Source organism: Pyrenophora tritici-repentis, chromosome 2 (genome assembly GCF_003171515.1).
Source record: "Pyrenophora tritici-repentis strain M4 chromosome 2, whole genome shotgun sequence".
Lineage (NCBI taxonomy): Eukaryota > Fungi > Ascomycota > Dothideomycetes > Pleosporales > Pleosporaceae > Pyrenophora > Pyrenophora tritici-repentis.
This window is the reverse complement of record NC_089391.1, coordinates 2,468,235-2,487,919: the sequence shown is the minus strand read 5'-3', so window position 1 is coordinate 2,487,919 and position 19,685 is coordinate 2,468,235. Positions and strand designations below refer to the sequence as shown.

At 51.4% G+C, this 19,685-nt stretch overlaps 8 protein-coding genes across 8 annotated transcripts; 5 read left to right on the top strand and 3 right to left on the bottom strand.

Annotated features, from left to right (window-relative positions):
* Window positions 1-1,652: 1,652 nt before the first annotated feature.
* PtrM4_064000 (U6 snRNA-associated Sm protein LSm5) lies at window positions 1,653-1,891 on the bottom strand (the record flags this gene model as incomplete). The annotated part of the gene is made up of 2 exons (XM_001933115.2): window positions 1,653-1,697; window positions 1,745-1,891. 2 exons carry the CDS (start codon window positions 1,889-1,891, stop codon window positions 1,653-1,655), a joined length of 192 nt encoding a protein of 63 aa, XP_001933150.2.
* A 938-nt stretch (window positions 1,892-2,829) lies between these two features.
* Window positions 2,830-5,121, top strand: PtrM4_063990 (3' -5' exonuclease helicase; the record flags this gene model as incomplete). Its single annotated transcript, XM_001933114.2, has 1 exon — window positions 2,830-5,121. The coding sequence occupies one exon, from the start codon at window positions 2,830-2,832 to the stop codon at window positions 5,119-5,121; it is 2,292 nt and encodes a 763-aa protein (XP_001933149.1).
* A 588-nt stretch (window positions 5,122-5,709) lies between these two features.
* On the top strand, window positions 5,710-6,611 carry PtrM4_063980 (phosphomannomutase 2; the record flags this gene model as incomplete). Its single annotated transcript, XM_001933113.2, has 3 exons — window positions 5,710-5,811; window positions 5,865-6,109; window positions 6,155-6,611. 3 exons carry the CDS (start codon window positions 5,710-5,712, stop codon window positions 6,609-6,611), a joined length of 804 nt encoding a protein of 267 aa, XP_001933148.1.
* A 740-nt stretch (window positions 6,612-7,351) lies between these two features.
* Window positions 7,352-9,487, top strand: PtrM4_063970 (GMC oxidoreductase; the record flags this gene model as incomplete). Its single annotated transcript, XM_066105643.1, has 3 exons — window positions 7,352-7,721; window positions 7,775-7,952; window positions 8,005-9,487. 3 exons carry the CDS (start codon window positions 7,352-7,354, stop codon window positions 9,485-9,487), a joined length of 2,031 nt encoding a protein of 676 aa, XP_065964270.1.
* A 541-nt stretch (window positions 9,488-10,028) lies between these two features.
* On the top strand, window positions 10,029-10,607 carry PtrM4_063960 (uncharacterized protein; the record flags this gene model as incomplete). Its single annotated transcript, XM_001933111.1, has 2 exons — window positions 10,029-10,214; window positions 10,353-10,607. 2 exons carry the CDS (start codon window positions 10,029-10,031, stop codon window positions 10,605-10,607), a joined length of 441 nt encoding a protein of 146 aa, XP_001933146.1.
* Window positions 10,608-11,017: 410 nt separating this feature from the next.
* On the bottom strand, window positions 11,018-12,567 carry PtrM4_063950 (WD40 repeat protein; the record flags this gene model as incomplete). The annotated part of the gene is made up of 2 exons (XM_001933110.1): window positions 11,018-12,297; window positions 12,465-12,567. 2 exons carry the CDS (start codon window positions 12,565-12,567, stop codon window positions 11,018-11,020), a joined length of 1,383 nt encoding a protein of 460 aa, XP_001933145.1.
* A 332-nt stretch (window positions 12,568-12,899) lies between these two features.
* Window positions 12,900-15,500, bottom strand: PtrM4_063940 (Tymo-45kd-70kd domain containing protein; the record flags this gene model as incomplete). The annotated part of the gene is made up of 2 exons (XM_001933109.2): window positions 12,900-15,290; window positions 15,339-15,500. 2 exons carry the CDS (start codon window positions 15,498-15,500, stop codon window positions 12,900-12,902), a joined length of 2,553 nt encoding a protein of 850 aa, XP_001933144.2.
* A 509-nt stretch (window positions 15,501-16,009) lies between these two features.
* Window positions 16,010-19,318, top strand: PtrM4_063930 (metallopeptidase; the record flags this gene model as incomplete). The annotated part of the gene is made up of 5 exons (XM_066105642.1): window positions 16,010-16,199; window positions 16,248-16,512; window positions 16,558-19,075; window positions 19,136-19,211; window positions 19,314-19,318. The coding sequence occupies 5 exons, from the start codon at window positions 16,010-16,012 to the stop codon at window positions 19,316-19,318; spliced, it is 3,054 nt and encodes a 1,017-aa protein (XP_065964269.1).
* Window positions 19,319-19,685: the final 367 nt, after the last annotated feature.

Sequence of the window (19,685 nt, the reverse complement as noted above, 5' to 3'; positions counted from 1 at the left end):
TGCAGAAGTGAGCCAGAGCCAGAGCCAGAGCCAGAGCCAGAGCCAGAGCCGGTGCCAGTGTGCAGCGATACGCACCGCCTGCGATCAGAGCAGGCGATCGGCGGGCAGCAGGCGGGCTTGACAGCACCAGCGCGGACTGCGGACAAGGGAGAGACAGGGAGCTGCACGCACCACACGTCTGCACGGGGAGCTTGCGGTTTGCATCTGCTTCTGCGCATATCAGGAATCTCTCCGTGGTTACGACGCGGACCGCTGGGCTCCGAGCTGACGAGCGCGAGTGACGCTGCGAAGTTTACACAACAATCTCAAACACAGGCAGCATCGACGAAACGCCGGTACCTACAGTAGGGCCGGTTGGCTGCGCCTCAGCGTCCTTTGATGGAATTGTTGCCGCCGCCTATGACGTCAAGCTGAGCGCGGGTGGCCGTCATGTTGGAGCCATTTCTGGCAGCCGTACGCAGCGAATTTAGTCCGACAGGCCGAGCCAGAGCCTGACTGTGAAAAGGCGTGAGAGGGGAACAGGCAGCGCAACTCTGGCGGCTCGATCCTCGATGCGCCGCAGCAGCCCGTGGCTGGGGGGGTTCGTGTAGGAGCAGTAAACCCCAGAAGCAAATGGCCAAAACGGGCAGCATCGGCGATGGGGATGGCATGCGGAACTCGACACACGATGCTTTTGGGTCCCGTTTGCCCCTAGGTGCATATCACTCGTCGGCTTGAGTAGTCAGAGCTAATCATGGGCTGCAGTGATTAATGATCAACGCGCTGGCGGCAACCAGGGGCGGGGAGGGACTCTGGGCAAACATTTCCGCCATGCAACGGTCATGGAATCCTGCCAGGTGCTAGGCCCGTCAGGTTTGGCATAAAATCGCGCACGGACACGTCGGCAACATCCGGCCGCCGGCCACCGGCGGAGCGGCGGAATCACGCCCACCCGTCGTCATTGGTAGGGCTGGCCAACGACGTGGACGACTGCGAAATGCGACTTTTTGCATCTGGGACCGTCTTTCGGGTTTGGAACTACCATGGTGTCATGGCTTTGGCCTTCGTCATATAGCAGCCGCTTCATCTGCACCCGCGCTGCCACTGCCACTGCCACTGCTACTGTCATTGTCATTGTCATTGCCATTGCCATTGCGCGGCCTTGCGGAGTATGAACCGCCCTGTGCGTGTTGGCTGCCCTTCTGCCACCCCGCGCGTCATCGGGCACGCTGCAAATCTACTCCAGCGTGTGCATCGGTCGTACCAGCCTGATCACCAGTGGTGCCTTGCAGCTGAAGCACTAGTCACGCCACCAAATTCGACGAGTCCTGCCGTGGCCGTATGCAACAGAGAGGAAGAAGGATGCAGATGCTTTCTGATTGAGCCCTCCATGCGGGCCACGTGCGCCCACTAAGTGTACCACACGATATCTATCCAGGCATACCACCCTGGCCCTCGTACAAAGGTCCCCCATGCTTTATCGTGACATTTCCATAGCACACAATCTCGGTCTAGACACACTAGAACTAACCGGTACATTTATCCGCACGCTGTCATCGCCGCCGTTGTCTGCAGTCACGCAACCTTCCGCAGAAGAGCCGTTTGGAAACATGGCTGCGACTGCAGTCTGACATTGGACTATGCAACCTTAATTCCCTCAACGTCGCCCGGTCCTACTCGTCCTCCAGTACTGTCGTGCCATCTCCTCCTGGAACCATCTACGAATGTTAGCAACCCACCACCCCTCAGCATGCACCTGTCTTACCATGCAAATGTTGTTTCCGTTGAGAAGAATCTTGGGCAATTTTATGTTGCCTTCGGCCGGGTCACTGCCGTCCGCGTTAGTTACAAAATCCATGTTTATAGCAATCAAAGGCTGCCTGTACATTTCAGTCACATCCTCCAGGACCATGTCTATGTCGCGTTAGAACAGTCAAAAGACTTGGGCAGTGTCTACTACTCACTGACGTAGTCATCAAAACCAACCAACTTGCCCGTGAACTCTGGCTCCAGTTAGCTTGGTACTGGAATGCGAGCAAATCAACCTGCCTTTTCCGCCATTCATAATTACCCATATCTGCGAGCCCACGCATTTGTCGATGAGCTCTGCCCCAGTTAGTCATGGACGTGCCGTCTCGCAAGCGTCACTTACCTAGCGGGAGCAAGTTTTCAATCGACATGTTAATATTGGTCTTTCGTGAGCGAGCTATGTAGGTACAGGCTGGAGATGTCTTATAGAGGTGTTGCGTCTGAAGTGCACGTAGGGTCAAGGTGGTGATTGGGTGGGATACCTTGGCGTTCGCTCATGTTCATCGTTCAAAGTGGGCAACGCACTAGCCGACTTTCGCGAACAGGGTTGGGCATTCTCATTCACTTCCCAGGCAACACAAGCGCTGCCCACCAAAACGCCTGCATTGCGCTATCCCAAACATCGGTGCCTAGCAGGAGCACTATCATGGAGTGTTATGCTCTCCAAAAGACGCGCCTCTCTGCTGAGCGCGTCGGCCGTGTCGCGACGTGTTTGCGATGAAGTAGCCACCTCCAACAATCTGCGACCTTTAGACCATCATATACAGAGGTGCGGACAAAACACTATATTCACACTCCTTCTGTGTACTAAATGATTCCAGTGATTCCAAATCCCCCCCTTCAACCCCACCTATTGCTTCAAAAGTAATGCTCGCCACCCCGCCACGCACTACACCTACACCTTCTCCCGCTTCGACTTGCCGATGGATGCGCACACGGCCAATTGCTCCAAGAAACAGTACCTGTAAAAGACTATATACAGCCTCTGCTTCCACCTCACAATATTCGACTGGCTGCTCTACTCCAAGAACCGCCCTCTCCATGGCCGAAGACAACAGTCGAATACGGCAGACGTCGGCCGCACTACACGTCAAACACCCCTGGAATACCATGGCTCAGAGAGCTGATGGCTTGCAGCGAGTTGGATTGTGGAACCCAGCCCAAGGATTGCGTTTTGCGACCACGGCGGCCATAGAGAAACAGCGACCAGACCCGCCTCCTGGAGATGCGAAGTCCATGCCCCAGCACGAGGCTGAAGCGCCCGAGATACTCGAAACTGAGATTCATACTGTATACACTGGTAGTGGGACTACCTATGACGTGCAAGCCAGCGCCGGAGACGATACCCATTCAGCGGCAAGCCATGCGACACAGAGCAATGAGTCTTCACAAGATATAGAAACCGACAGTGTCGCACTTGGAGAAGAGGTTGAACAAGAGCCTGCTGCTCAAGATGTCGAAGAAGATGCAGATGATTACATACCGCTTGCTTACCAGATTCCCGAAGACAAACTGCGCGCTGCAATGCTAGCCGCCCCCAATACCCGAGCCAGTTTTTGGAGTGCGAAGCTGTATGAAGGGCCGGATGGGGAGCAGCTTCAGACACACTATTGCAAGACGTTCGACGTTGCTGAAAGGGTTGCCCAGTACTTCCTGCAAGAGAAGGTTGTGGGCTTTGATATTGAGTGGAAGCCGCGTGGTAATCCATGCTCAATCAAGCAAAATGTTTCGCTAGTTCAGCTTGCATGCGAGAACCGTATCGCCCTCTTCCACTTGGCGCTGTTTCCTGGTAAGAAGGTCGAAAAGCTGATGCCACCTAGCCTCAAGGCTGTTCTAGAATCGCCGAACATTTACAAGGTAGGCGTAGCTGTCAAAGGTGACTTCACCCGCTTAGAGAAGTATCTTGGAATCCAACCTCAGGGCGTCTTCGAGCTGAGCCGCTTACACAATCTGGTTGAGTGGCACGACGTGGACCCTAGTAAGATCAGCAAAAAGCTCGTAGGCCTTGCTGCACAGGTGCACCAACACCTTCAACTGCCCTTATACAAAGGGGAGCAATTAGACGACGACCCAGAAGGGACGGCTAGTGTTCGCGAGAGCGATTGGTCTCTCCCTTTGAGTTTGGAACAGATACACTACGCAGCTGCTGATGCATATGCGGGCTATCGCCTCTATTACATGCTTGAATGGAAAAGGACAAGGTTAAGACCGACTCCTCCGCCCATACCGCTTTGCGACTATGACAACAAGCCTGACCCCAATAAAGTCAAGATACCTCGCAAGAAGACCAAGGCGACTACTAAGTCTGAAGACGTGAAAACTGCTCAGGAATCGTCAGTCGATGCTGCGAGAGAAGAGCAAGAGGGTGAGGGGAAAGGCGAAGGCTATGAAACGGCATCAGAAGAGCTCATCGATAGCCATCAACTGGAGGGTACGTCATCTTCAGCATCATCCAAAGAAGTCCAAGAAACGGGGGAGTCTTACTTCGGTGCGGAATACACCGAGAGTGAAAGGGTGAGGGGTATAGGATCTGACATGGAAATTTCTTCATCAAGCAAGCGAATCGGTCGGGTGAAGCTTTCCATGCTCACAAGCACTGATCCGGAATACCCTACGCTGCCACAGGCATCGCAAGAGGAAGCTACGGAGTCAATGTCAACCGAAGCCTTCAAGGATGATGCCAGTAAAGACGGAAATGGCGATGTTTCATTCCGCTCACAGCTGTCAGACTCTTTCGACGCTAGCGAAGATGCATACGATGACCCGGAGCTTGAGGAGGCGCTTGGGTACATGACCCTCGATGACAGCGGGAAGTTGACAGAAGATGCCAAGAGCTCGGCGGCAGAGCATACTAAGCCACCGGAGAGCAACGCCAACGTGGCTGAGATGTCGGACTTGAAGCCCATTTCTCTCGAGCTTCAAGAAGTCGCTGAAACAATGCGGCTGGTACCCGCATCTGTCGCCGGCTTGGCAGAAGAGCCATGTCAAGTGTCGGAATATGATACGGCAACCACATGGGCCCAAGGATATGTTCGAAGTACAATTCCATCCCCTAGCTCGACGGCACCTTCTCGAATCCGCGCCACAGTGCCACATCTCCGCGCCTACCACTTATGGCATCATCAAAAGCGATCGATTGAAGACATCAGACGGGTGTTGAGAGATCCACCCATGTCAAGCACTACGGTCACAAATTATATCTTGCAGGCAGTCGTGTTGGAGAAGCTGGAATACGAAGAAAAATCGCTCAAAGGCGTGATGCTGATGATGTCATCAGGTATGAGAAAGGGACGATGGAGGGGACTGGCAGAGGAAGTTGGTGCCCTGGAATGATGATCGTGTTGGGCATTCGGCAGTCTGTCAGCAACGGTGGGGCTTTCTCTCCACTTCTGAATGTTGTCAAAGTAGAAAGAATATGTGAATGTTATATACCCATAATGTGCATGTGCGATGCTCATGTCGCTGCTCGTATCTATGGACAACAAGGTGTGGACAGGCCTCATCACAATCTTACGCGTCGCTGAATTTGTCATTGTGTTGGTGCATGTCACTCGACGACTTATGCCAGGGCTATACCTGATGATTTAAGTACGGGGAAAGACCGAGGGCGCGTCGACGTGTCGCCCGTGTCGTCGTGGTCCGATCGGATGCTGTCCAGGTGTCCACCTACCGAGGAAGCAGGAAGCCGTCTAGGCTCAGATGGATCATGAGTGCTGCTGCAGCTTTTGTGCGCCAGTACCAATCAGGCAGTAGGCCTTCCCCACGCGTGCCAACCGCGAAACTGCGGTGAGGGTCCGCCCATCCCTGCAGGAGGGAGGCCTAGAGGGACCCCTCCAAATTATCAACGGTACCTGCAACTTGTATCGGCTCTCGAGAACGACAACGACAAAAAAGGCACGGTTTACTTTCTACACATATACAATGGCCGCTACTCTTGCTGTTTACCCTCCGCTCGACCAGCGCCCGGTCAAGAACACCGTCATCCTCTTCGATGTCGACGATACGCTCACAAAGCCCCGCCAGGTGCATACTTGCTTACATGCGCTCTACTGCACCCATTGCTGACTCGACTCCAGCTTGTTAAGCCCGAGATGTTGCAACTGCTATCGGAGCTCCGTCACAAATGTGCCATTGGCTTCGTGGGCGGGTCCAACCTCGCAAAGCAGCAGGAGCAGCTCGGTGGACCCGTTGACGTTACCTCGTTGTTTGACTTTTGCTTTGCCGAGAATGGCCTCACTGCAGTCCGCATGGGCGAGGTACTTGCCAGCCAGAGCTTCATCGCCTGGATTGGTGAAGAAAAGTACAAGTCGCTTACTAAGTGGTATGTGTTGTGTACACCTCAGACTTCGTATACTTAGACTCGCAGGATCCTTCACTACATCGCCGACCTCGACATACCCATCAAGCGCGGTACCTTTATCGAATTCCGTAATGGCATGATCAACGTCTCCCCTATCGGCCGTAACGCGTCCACAGAAGAGCGAAACGAATACCAAAAGTACGATCTTGAGCACAAGGTCAGGGAAACCATGGTCGCAAAGCTCAAGGAGGCTTTCCCCGACTATGGCCTCACCTACTCGATTGGCGGCCAAATATCCTTCGACGTCTTCCCCATTGGCTGGGACAAGACCTACTGCTTGCGACACCTTGAGGCGGAGAGCAAGAACGGGCTAGTCTACGACAAGATTCACTTCTTCGGCGACAAGGCTTATGAGGGTGGCAACGACTGGGAGATCTACAGCGATAAGCGGACTATCGGACACAAGGTCAAGAACCCGGAGGATACCTATGCACAGCTCCAGGAATTGATGAAGACCTTGTAGTGGGAAAATACTCACGGCAATAAAAAGCAAGATGAATTACGAATACCAATGGGCAGTATGACTTTCCTTGATTCCGACACGAAATGAGTCCATTCTGTCATTTGCATCCGACAAGTAGACTTGTCAACGTGGTTGAGTACTCATCTTTTCTCGGCCCTAGAACTGCCGGACGACATTATTGACCACATAGCAAATTGCCCAGTATGGATTTAGGAAGAACAATAGCGGATACAGATGCCTAGACACCTAGGTATGGTCATTACCACCTCTCTGAATCGATAGGGAACGCGCGCATCCAGCTTGTCTATCAGCCTACTTGTACTGCAACCGTCTACGTATGAGCTTCACCGTTTACCAAGGCCAAGCCTCGCTACCTGCTGACATACATTTGCCAATCGCATTTTCAATCTATATGTACTTTTCGAAATCCACTTCATGAAAATCGATGGGTTTACCCCTATGATCCCGGTACTACTCCCGTGCGGGGAACAGACCTTATTAAGCACTTGCGCACGCCCCGTTGTGATATAGCCAATGACTACCTCGCCAGTTACTATTGTGGTACCTACCAAGTCGTTTTCGGGTAATGCTACTGTTCCGGATAAAAAGGAAGTGCCGCTTGGCAATTGTCCCTACCAAGCACGAATATGAGCATGTACAACGACCGAGAGAGGTTGGTGTATATAAGCTGAAAACAGATCCTCTTTCAGATCGCCACGAGTCGTTCAACTTCACCAAATATGAAATTATATGCCCTTTCTTTGGCCCTTGTGTCGTCCATACCACTAGTATTCGCCTCGTCCCTGAGTTCGAAGGCTTCCTGTAACCTATACACGAATTCGACGAGCTCAAACAATACTTACGATTATATTGTTACAGGCTCCGGTCCCGGTGGCGGAACAATCGCTGTAAACCTCGCTCGTGCTGGCCATTCCGTCCTCCTGATCGAAGCCGGATCCAACGCCGTTTCCGACATCCGCACACAGGTCCTTTCCCTGAACGATTTTGCCAACACAAATGTGTCTTGGCATTTCTTCGTGAAGCATAGTGATGATGAAGAAAGAACGAAGAGATACAACCTGTTAGTTTGGAGGCTGCAGAATGGTGATTGTAAGTGGTTTGTTTCGATGCTGCGACGTAAGATATATGTTAACAAATGTAAGACTGGATCGGAAGAGATCCGAGCCTTGAAGGGCACGTGGGTGCGCAAAGGCTTGGGGTGTTCTACCCTAGGGGTGCCACGGTGGGAGGGAGTGCCATCATAAATGCCGCGGTAACATTCCTACCCAGTGATAGTGATTGGGACTTCTTCGACAAAGGTGTTGGAGATGGCCTTTGGAGGTAAGTCACTCAAATCTGGAAACAGGAGTGGGTTGCTGACGGCTATCATCAGTGGGGAGCTGATCCGCAAATACTTTGAGCAAATTGAGCACAACAATTACCTTGAACCTGGCACTCCGGGCCATGGTTTCACTGGCTGGTTGCAGGTCAACATTGCTGATCGTGCTACCCAGGCCGCTTCCATTCTCCGATTCAAGGTATTCGAGGCGGCTTTGAAGGTTATTGGGAAGGATCCTAGCAAGGTTCTGGATTATCTTACCGCAGATCCGAACTATCTGGATACAAAGCGCGACGTAACAGAGGGGCTATGGGCTCTCCCCTATCATGTAACAACAAAGTGGAAGCGTTTCAGTCCGCGTGATCGGATACTCGAGATGCTGAACGAGACCAAAGCAGATAGAACACAGAAGTACCCGTTACATCTCCAGGCTGAGTCATTGGCTACAAAAGTGCTATTCGATAGTTGCGGTGGTAACGTTGGGAAGCCGAAAGCAATTGGCGTCGAGTATCTGCAAGGCAAATCAGTATACAAGGCAGATCCGCGCCAAAGCTCCTCAACCATAGGTACCCTACACCAAGCCTTCGCACGAAAAGAAGTCATCGTCTCAGGTGGTACTTTCAACTCGCCTCAAATACTCCAACTCTCTGGTATCGGACCTAAAGCCCTCCTCGAGAAGTACAACATTCCCATAGTAGCCGACTCTCCGGGTGTAGGCCGCAATCTTCAAGACAACTACGAAATACCCGTCTACGGCAGCGCCCAAGTAAACTTCACCGCGCCAGTCGACCCCAACGAACCGACATGCACATTTGGTGCGCCTGGTGATCCATGTCTTGAGCTTTGGTACAAAGGCGAAGGACCATATTCTCGCGGCGCTAGCAACTCGAATGCCTTCCTTATCAAGACGCCAAACGCAGTTGAAGGCGAAAGAGACGTCCTCCTGTTCGGCGGAACCGGCTATTCATTCACAGGCTTCGCACCAAACACAAAGCAGAACCAAACAACATTTTCCCCGGCCACCTTCTCCTGGTCAACAGTAAAAATGCACCCCCAGAATACTGCTGGTTACGTAGAGATACAATCAGCCGATCCCCGGGATACACCTGAGATAAACCTGAACTACTTTGCTACGGGAGGAGATACGGATATGCAGGCTATTCTCGACACCGTTGCCTTTGTGCGTAAAGGCTTCAACACGACTGAAGCGCCTGTCGGACCTGTTACCTCCGTCTCTCCTCCCTGTCCTCCTTCAGATATTCTCGACACAGGATACTGTAGTGATGTTTCTATTGATCGGGACTGGATCCAGGACCAAGCGTTTGGTCATCATCCCACAAGCACTAACAAAGTCGGGCCAGACTCTGATCCTTTAGCCGTCTTGGATACGCGCCTGAGGGTCAAGGGCGTGAGTGGATTGAGGGTCGTGGATGCTAGTGCATTTCCGAGATGTCCGGGGGCTTTTCCAGCAGTGGCTACGTTTTTGTTGAGCCAGAGGGCGACGGATTTGGTGCTGGAGGATGTGGAACTGTGGTAGGGTGATTAACAACCTAAGGACTGGCATAGCGAGATTACTGTATCACTAGGGGTTACATAGTCCAAAAACATATACACCGGTCTCTGCAGGAAACCGCTATTCTGCGATTGCATTGCAATCTACACTGTTGTTGATGATGGTAGATTATGAAAGCTTTCTCTGCGACCTTGGATTACAATGACCCGAACACGACACGACCGAGAAATAGCTCAAGTAAACCAAATTAAAAGACATGGAACGATAGGTACAAGAATAATATGCCCTCAACGTAGAAAAAAATTAAGCATAAATTTAAACCTCACATTAGTGCGCCCCCACCTCCCGAGCTGCGAAGTTCCTCCCTCTCTGCCTTGAACCCCACCAAACCCGCGCCAAAAAAGAATTCCTCGCAAACACCCCTCCAAATCCGCAAACCACCGCGACAGCGACGCACGCCCTCCCTTAGCGCCACATATACTCAAACACTATCCCATTCTATAAAGACCCCCAGCACGAAAAGAAAAAACGTACCTACGAGAAAAGCGAAGACGTGCCTGCAAAAATGAAACTCCTAACCCTCAACTTCCTCACCTGCGCCATCAAAACCTGCAAAACGAACCCAGCGTCTTTCCCCCTGCACCCCCGCGATGCGGAGCTGGAAATCGTAGAAGCAGATGTCAACTTACCTTTTTTGAAGAACATACTACCGAGACTCATGTGGGAGCAATTGCGGGCGATATGTATGGAGGTACGTCAACTTTTGATTTCAAAGGAGCAGAAGAGAAGAGGGAAAGCGCATTCTTGGAGCGCGCGATATACGAAAAAAAATGGGGAAACAGTGTAACAACTGCCTAGAACATCTCAGCTAACAAATAATGTTCAATAGCTCGGCCTCCCCAAACTCCCCGAAACACCACCTACACCCGCCGATCTCGTCGAGCCATCATCCGCTACGGCACTAGATACCCAAGATGCGTCGGCGCAAACAGACGAAGAACCTAGTCAGACGGCAAAAGACCTACATAGGATACTGCTTGAGACGTGTATACAAGAGGGTAAACTGGTTTGTGGGGCGTGTGAGCATGAGTATGCGGTCAAGGAGGGTGTAGCGAATTTCTTGCTGCCGGGGCATTTGGTATGATATGGATGGTCGACAGGTTCAAAAGCACGGGTACAGGCTGTGGAATATGGCATATGGTGTGACTGAGAGAAGGTTTGTGAAAGCATGCGAAGGGTGGGAGACATGAGGGCAATCAACAGAGCGAGATTTGGGCATTCAGTCTGGACATGGGAGGAAGAAGTCGTCCGCGATGAGACGACTGCGATATGATACCCTTTTTATGCGAAAACGACCGCATTATACAGAGGAACCTGGAGGGTCCTTGGGACCGCACAAAAACAAAAAGGCTTCGCGAGTTGGATATGGGGAGGGAAAGGGCAACGCGGTTAAAAGCTACACTTTTTACCCTAGTTAAGTTTGGTATCAAAGAGATATATATACGCCCGAGCCCCAGTATCGTCGCACTTGCAATGCGATTCAAAATTTCATCCTCACGATCCCAGCGCGCGATTAATCTGCACGCGCTTATCCTCACCACCAGACACAATACCCACAGCGCGATCCCACCGCACACTAAACACCTTTGTGCCCTCGCCATGGCTCTTTGAAGTATCACGTCCTTGTCTGTAGATTGTGTATACGCTTTCGCCCTGCATACCCTCTCCAATCTGACTTCCTGTGCTAACGTTCCTAAGATCCCAGATCTGAACCGTACCATCGTGCGAAGCAGACGCCAGGTTGTGTTCCGAAGATGGATCGGTATCCAAGGAGACGACACCGTTCTTGTGCCCGCGGAGTGTCATGACACTGATTTGCGTCGCCGACGCGCGGGGATCAATCAGCGTAATGTGTCGTGCTGACGTGCCTGTTGCGAGCAGGTTCCGCGAGGGAATAGCGCATAGAGAGAGGAGGGAGTGACCGGTTGTTCGCGTGTCGACGCAAGTTGAGGTAGGGAGATCCCACGTCTTGAGCGTGTGGTCGTGCGATGCAGAGTAGGCGACGGTAGCATCATCCGGCTTGAAAATGACGCTGGATACTGGCGAGCTGTGACCGGTAAATGTCGCCAATGCTCCGCGCGCGGGAACAGTACGATCTGGTTTCGAGAGCTTTTGCCGCTTGTTCGAGGCAGCCGAGGAGCTTGGGAGGAGGTTTGCTGGCGCGACCGGGTTCTCTTTGGCGTTGCTTGAGAAGAGCGAAATGGTGGTATCAGAGGATGCAGAGAGGATACGGTTGGAAGGGGCGTGTACTGCGACATCTTCTACACCCCAGCGGTGGTTGACGAGTTCCAGAGCAGTTATAATGGTTCTCGCATCGTCGTCGTACTTGTAAACGCGAACATTGTTGTCCAGACCCGCAGCTACCATCTTTTTCTCAGATAACCACTTGGCCGTCTTTAGGCTGGTTATCCGGCCTCCATTGTTGGGAGCCTCCGAAGTCGCCAGTACGTCGCCAGAAGTGTTCCATACCCTGACCAGGCCGTCGTAACTTGCGCTCAATATTCTTTCCTGCCCACTTTGTACCCCTGACAAAACATCTACCGCAGACACCCAATCGTCATGCTCGAAGCTAGTAACGTTCAGCGGTGGCACCAACGCTCTTGTGTACTCCACATCTAGCGTCGATTCAGCATTGATGCCGTTCTTGGTGAGGAACTCGTCGATAGTCGTTCGTAGAAATTCGCCATTGATAAGTATGTCGAATGGTATACGAGTTTCATCGCCGCGGTGCAGCAGCTCGTTTACGAGTGTCGAGAGCTTGTGGCGCGTCAGAGCTGGCGCACTGTGTTAGTATTGGCACCGAGTGTAGGCCGCGGAGGTCTTTGCAGTTTTCGATATTGAACATTCACAACATGTCGCGCTACAGTGTTGCGACACCAAATATCTGAGTTCGTGCTTGCAATCGTCCGCGACGCAGGCCTTGCGACACTTCTCTACTTACACGTCTGTACAAGCAGAACATTCGGCTCCTCCGAAATCTGCAAACTCGAATCGCGCGTGGTCAAGCGGATCTGCACCTTGGTCTCTGCTGCGTCGACGTCCATGTTGTTGATATTTGTGGGTTTGGTATACAAGTGTTGAAGGCGACGATGAAGCTATGGAAATTTTGGGATCTCGAACTTTTTTCCAATGAGGTTAGCGCGGGGAGAGGCCAGCCAGTCGGCGTTCGCAAACCTCCGGTAGCCTAGGATGTCTTTCTTATTGCAGCACTCCCGTAGCGTATGGAATGGTTGTTAGACCTTTTAAATAGATGAGGACTCAGAAAGAATATCTCCATCTTTTGAATGTCACCAAACTCAAAAACGACGAAGCCATAGAATAAGGCGGCCCAAGGGCAGCTTGTAGTTCAGCTGCTGCTTAATATTCCTACCATTGTTCACTGCATACTTGTGCTCCTAATCTGAGCGATAGCTTTCCTCCGGTGCTCGCTGGGCGCAAACAGAGCCTCTATCAGACCGATCACTTCCTCCGCTTCCATCTCCAACTTCAGCTCACCATCAGTCCAGAAGTACTTGATATCTGCGAGACTACTATCCAGAATCTCGCTAAGATACTGGAATTTGAACCAGTTGGGCGTATATATACCGGCCATATCTCTTACTTCTCCATTACCATCTTCGGTTTGGAAGTGTTGGGCTAGTGTAGCGAGCGAAACGCAATACCCGTGTAGTTTCCGGGATTCATCTTCTGCGATGTCCGCCTTATCCTCTACGTCGTTGATAAATTTCATAAGAGCGGCCGAAACTAGCGAGCCAAGCGACTGGAGCAAGGCACTGTGGGAAAGAACCTTTTGCCACTGTCGCTTCACATCGCCTATCCTGTCAATTGTTGTGGCAATGGCGTCGTCGCATACCGTAGCAAAAGGAACATTGGTACAGTCTTGAAACCCTTGTGCATCTTCTAGATGGTCCCTTATGATCTGCCGTTGCGATTCCATCTCCCGTCCGTAGGCGCGTTTGCCAAATCCATCGATAGACTTGATGTCAGCCTCGAGCAGCGGCTTTAGACGCTTTGAAGGTTGTAGATGTTGCGGCAAGGTAGAGTTTTTGTCCTTATCACTCTGTTCTTGTAGAAAGAGTCGTAATCGATCTGAAAGTCGCTGGCAGTCGTTGTAGATGAGCATATTACTCGCAATGTCCTTGGAATAATGCATAACAGCGGTCGCTCGGTACATGGCAAGCAGAAGGCTGGGAATGACATAGAGGCCTCCACTTGCGGGTGAAATTGCTGACTTGACGAGGCCCGGCGAGTTTAAAGCCTCGACGTCTGCGATAACTTGTAGAATGATTTCCATGATCGCATCTGGGATGGCGGTGACTGTGTATGTTTCGCGCAGTGTAACCTCTTGGTCGGCCGACGGTTTTGTAGCGACCGACTTTTCCTTTGAAGACATTTGCGGTGCTGATTTCTGTGGGGAACTCGGACTCTCGACCGCTTTGGTATCAGCTTCATCGTCCCAGTCGGCACCCCAGTCGTCCCCATCCTCTGTGTCGACTGGCTTTTCCTTAACATCCTCCACGTTCGGTTCTTCAATCGTCACTTCAACCTCTTCACCCCATGCGCTCATGTCTTCTTCCTCAATACTCTCTTTCTCCTCCTTGGGTGTCTCGGCTTCTTCATCCCAGTCAGCACCCCAATCGTCCTCCTGATCGCCACCAGCATGAAGTGCGTCACCCTTCGAGATGACCTGCGTCTCGACTCTCTCCACAGTCTTCTTCTCCAGAACCTTCTTTAGGAACAGTGTTTGCACTCTGGAAATCGCGGCTTCTTTCTGTTTAGCTAACCATATTTCGGCAGATTTATCGACCCATTCTGAGAGGCGATGCTGGCCAGACCAGCCAAGCTCGTCAAGAGATTCGACAAGCCCCAGGACATATGAAAGCGATTCCTGGAACTGTGGTATGTCCTTTGTTGAAAGCGGTACGGCAGGCAAAAGCTGATTCGATACCAGGCGAGACGCGATGATCGGGACGACTTTGGACGAGAGCGGGACGGCAATACTAGGCGGTAGTCGCGTACTCAGATACTCCGCGATTAAATCAATGTCTTTCAGTGTAGACTCTATACTAGCCTGGCTCACCGAACCAGCACGTTTGATGTCATCCCCTTGAATATCGAAAGCAAACATAACCCGGTCGGCGCCCATGGAAAGGCGGGGGGAAATTATGATTCTGTCGAGATCGCGGCTCAGGCGGTTGACAAAGTTGTCAAGGAGGTCTAGCTTCGTAAGGGCTTCAACGGTTGTATTGATATCGATTGTAGCTTCCCGTTGGATGGATTGATGCAGCGAGATTTTGTGGTTAGTGTTGTCGACCGAGACCAGTCCATTCCATGAATCTGTCACAGTCTCTACAATTGCCTTCTTCAGCGTCTCCTCTTTGTTCTTCAGCACACCCACAACCCTGGTGGTTGTAAAAGGTCCGAGTCTCTTGAAGGCGCCATCTGCGTCTTCCAAGGTATTTATGGCATGTATGACATGACCGTTCACAGCGGCATTCTGAGCAGAGTCCAGCAAGGTTGAGATGTCTCTCAGCTGCTCCACAGCTTGTGACAAACTCTCATTGTAGGCAATCTCGGAATGCAGCAGGCTGACCTTGCTTGCGGCATCCTGGACACGTGCCGTAACTTCCGCGCCTGCCTTGGCTTGCTGTACAATCTCCTTTGCGGTATCTTGCGAGCGTTTGATGTCGTCCTGCAGCTTACGCGCTTGGGCGATCCAGCCATCGACGTCGGGTGCGGCTTCTCGCGAGAGCCTGCGCACTTCGTCCTGCAGGGACAATCAGCAACCCTCCAATTTGCTTGGTTGTTTTCGTACTTTTGTATCTTCTCGCGCCTTATGGACCACCTCTAGTAGCTTGGGGAGGGCGCTGGAGGGTACTGCAGCGGAGGCCACATCTTCGTCCTGGGGAGGCCTCTTGTATGCGACTGTTTGGAGCAGCGCATCACCTAGCTGCGCATCTGAAACTTGCGACGGCATTTGGGCTCATCGGACGATTGTCATGTCGGGTATCGAGAAAGGGTGTAGGTTGGAATGTAAAGCGAATCACTCGCAACGTTGCAGGTCCAACATTGAACATGCACGGACGCTCAAGCGACGTCAATCCAGATCTGCCCCGCCACAATGCCCCGCCACCATCAGTTTGAAGACAACCGTAGCAGAGAAGGGTCTAGGACAATCATCTCGCGTACTATTTGCGGTAGCGGCTTTCTTAGCGGTGTTCATAGTATTGTTCCCCGGACATAGCCGCTCCTTTGACATTTCCTGCGCACCTCCCACCCAGACCGGTTTTGTTACTTTTACCTCACTTCCTTAGCCTGTGAGTCGAAACCCGCTGCCCTGGATTCTCCCTGGCAACTGGATCCAGCTAATTTAGTAAGGATAGCATCGGCTCAGGGAAAGTTACATACACCTGCGACGTAAGCAACAAGCAAGGGTACTCTGGGCATTTCTTTGAGACATCACCCCAGCCATTCCAACTCAGCATCATGGGGTCTGTACAGCAAGAGTCGCATTTTAAGAAACTTCAACACTTCAAGGCAAACTACGCCGATGCGAGCTTCACTCAATATGAGTCTCAGCGAACAGGCCTTCGAATCGTAGTCGTCGACCGCAAGGGCCCCAAGGTTTACGGAAACTTTGCAGTAGCCACTGAGATCCACGATGATTCAGGTTCACGTGAGTATCAAGAAGCTGATTGAAAACTTCTTTACTTACAAACGATAGCGCATACCCTCGAGCACCTCTGCTTCATGGGTTCGCGCAAATACCCTTTCAAGGGCGTACTGGACAAGATTGCCACCCGATCATACTCAGACACTAACGCATGGACCGATGTTTCCGAGACTGTGTATACTCTTTCCACTGCTGGTTGGGAAGGCTTTGCACAGCTACTGCCAATCTACCTAGACCATCTTATCGTGCCTACACTTACAGATGCTGGTTGCTACACAGAGGTTCATCACGTCGATGGAAAGGGAGAGGACTCAGGGTAGGTCCCTTCAGACGTCGTTATACCATATGCTAACAGAAATAGGGTCGTCTACGCAGAGATGCAAGCAAGACAGAACCTGCAGGGCGACTTGATGGATCTTCAAATGCGTCGTCTTCTCTACCCTGAAGGCGATGGTTTCCGCATGGAGACTGGCGGCCTGATGGAAAACCTACGAGTTCTGACTGCAGAACGTATTCGACAGTTCCATCGAGACATGTACCAGCCCAAGAATCTACGAGTAATATTGATTGGTGAGGTCGACCATGCAAATCTACTAGAAATCATGGACAGGTTTGAAGATCAGATCATCGATAGAGTGCCCGCCTACGACGCACCGTTTAAGCGCCCTTGGGTAGAGTCAAAGCGCACTCCCCCTTTGAGCAAGACTATAGTGGACACCGTGGAGTTCCCAGAAGAAGATGAGTCAATGGGAGAGATTCAAATAGCATTCCTGGGCCCAGAAACCATCGACGACCTAGGCGAGACGGCCATCAACACGCTACTCAACTATCTCGCTGGTTCTTCTGTATCGGTCCTCGTAAACACCCTTGTCGAAAAGGAACACCTCGCAAGTATGGTCTACTACTGGTGCAAGGGTCACACTGACATGATCATCTGGTGGACGTTGTCTTCTGTAGAGACGGACAAGCTTGTGGATGCCGAGAAGCGTTTCTTCGAGATACTCAAAGAACATGCTTCCAAACCACTCGATATGAGTTACTTGAAGGACTGTCTTCACCGATTCAAGCGTCAAACACGATACATGTCGGAGATCGGTATGGATGAGTACAAAGACCCAATCATCAAAGACCATGTCTTTGGTGACCGAAACGGAGTTCATCTAAAAGATGCAATGGAAACTCTTGACGTCTTTGACACACTGGAAAAGTGGACCGAAGAGGAATGGCGAGCGTACCTGAACAAGTGGATGGTTGATGCCCATCATGTCTCCATTCTCGGAAAGCCTTCTAAAGCTCTTTCGGAAAAGATCAAGGAAGAGGAAGTCGCCCGTGTCAAGGCACAGCAGGAAAAGCTAGGTGAAGAGGGGCTGAAGAAACTGGCAGAGAAGCTCAAGGAAGCACAAGAAGAAAATGACAAGCCTATCCCAGAGGAAATTATTGCAGCTGTAAAGGTTCCAAGTACCGAGTCCATCCACTTCTTCCAGACTACAACAGCGCGGGCCGGACTGGCAAAGAAATTGGGCACATCAGAGAACAACGTCCAAAAGATAGTCGACAAGGATGCGAACGGTCTTCCCCTCTTCATTCATTTCGAACATATACCGACATCGTTCGTACACTTTGGTATGGTGTTAGGAACTGCTACGTTACCCACAGAGCTCAAGCCTTTGCTCGGTGTCTATCTTACCAATTTCTTTGCCACACCAATCGTAAAAGATGGCAAACGCATTGAGTTTGAGGAGGTCATAACCAAGCTCGAGCAGGATACCATCGAGTACTCCGTGGATCGCGGCAGCGACATTGGAAGTTCCGAGATGATATACATGCCTTTCGTCGCAGAAGCTGACAAGTTCCAGACGGTCGTCTTATGGTTGAGGACGATGCTCGTAGATTCAGTGTTCGATACCGGACGTATCATCTCAGCGGTCAAGAAGATGTTGGCAGACGTTCCAGACGAGAAGCGTGATGGAGACGCCATGGTGTTTGCAGTGGATCGCATGGTTCACTATGATGCTGCATCTGCCGTCCGCGCGACCGGCACGCTCGTCAAGGGCCGCTACCTAAAGCGAATTCTCAAGCTACTCAAGACGGAGCCTCAACAGGTTCTCGACAAACTTGAAGCTCTACGCAAGCATCTTCTGACCTTCTCCAATATGCGTATACTCGTCATCGCAGATTTGGAAACCCTTCCTAACCCAGTATCTACCTTCAAGCATCTCACGGACACTTTCAAGCCAGGCCCAGAGCCGACTATAAACCCAATCGACGATCGAAATCTTCTGCTCTCAGAAGCTGGTCGCAACCCGGGCGGCACACACTACATCATCCCCATGCCCATCGACTCTTCCTTTGCCGTCCTCACATCAAAGGGTCCAAAGGGCTACAGCCACCCCCAGCTCCCTGCCCTCATGGTCGCTCTCGCCTATCTCGACGCCGTCGAAGGCCCCATGTGGCAGTCAATCCGTGGCACCGGTCTCGCATACGGTAGCAACTTCGCCCGCGACCCCGAAACCGGACTTGTCAAATTCCGCATTGCAAAGTCCCCCAATATCTTCGGTGCTTATAACAAGGCCAAGGAAGTCGTCAAGGAATACGGCGACGGAACCCAGAAATTCGACAAGTTGGCGCTTGAAGGCGCCATCTCGACAATCGTGCGTGACTTTGTCGATGAACGCGCTACCGTCGTGGATGCGGCGAGGAGCTCCTTTGTCGATCTTGTTACGAGGGGCGTCGGAAAGGAGTGGCAAGAATGGGCCCTTAGGGAGGTGCGCAAAGTGACGGACGAGGACGTAAAGAACATACTGAATGACGTCGTGGCTCCGTTGTTTGTGCCCGAGAAGTCGGATTTGGTCATCACCTGTGGTGGTATCATGACTGATGTGAGTGTTTTTCTAATTAGTGAAGCTTAATTACAGAAATGGCTGACTTTGTTAACCTAGGGTCTCAAGAAAGACTTGGAAGACGCGGGCTTCAAGGTGCAGGTCAAGCAACTCGCCGACTTCCAAGACACATACGGTCTCGAAGGCGATGATGACGATGATGACGACGACGAAGACGATGAAGACATGTCTGAGAGCGAGGAAGACTGTGACAGCGAGAGCGAGTCTGAAATGAGAGAGTAAGCATCACCGACATGAAAGATAAAGTAGACGCCCAAGAATTCAATTAAAAAAAAGGGGGAGCAATCATAAATCTTCTGCCTCATATTCATACAACTATGCCACAAGCCTAGAACCCCCGAAGAAGTTAAAAAAGAAAGCTTGTTACAAGCGTCAACTAGGTCCATGTTGAAGTCAACAACATGTTTTTTTACAATCAATCATCCCTTCATAAGAAGTTCAAAAGAAAAATACATACAAGGAAACCGAAAAGACGAGCCATAAAAGACGCCAGCAATGCCCATATTTCGATTGTTAGTGTCCCCCAACATGCAACGCCAGCCCTAAATCTCCCAATGCGGTTGAAGAGGAAGAGGAAGACAATAGACAA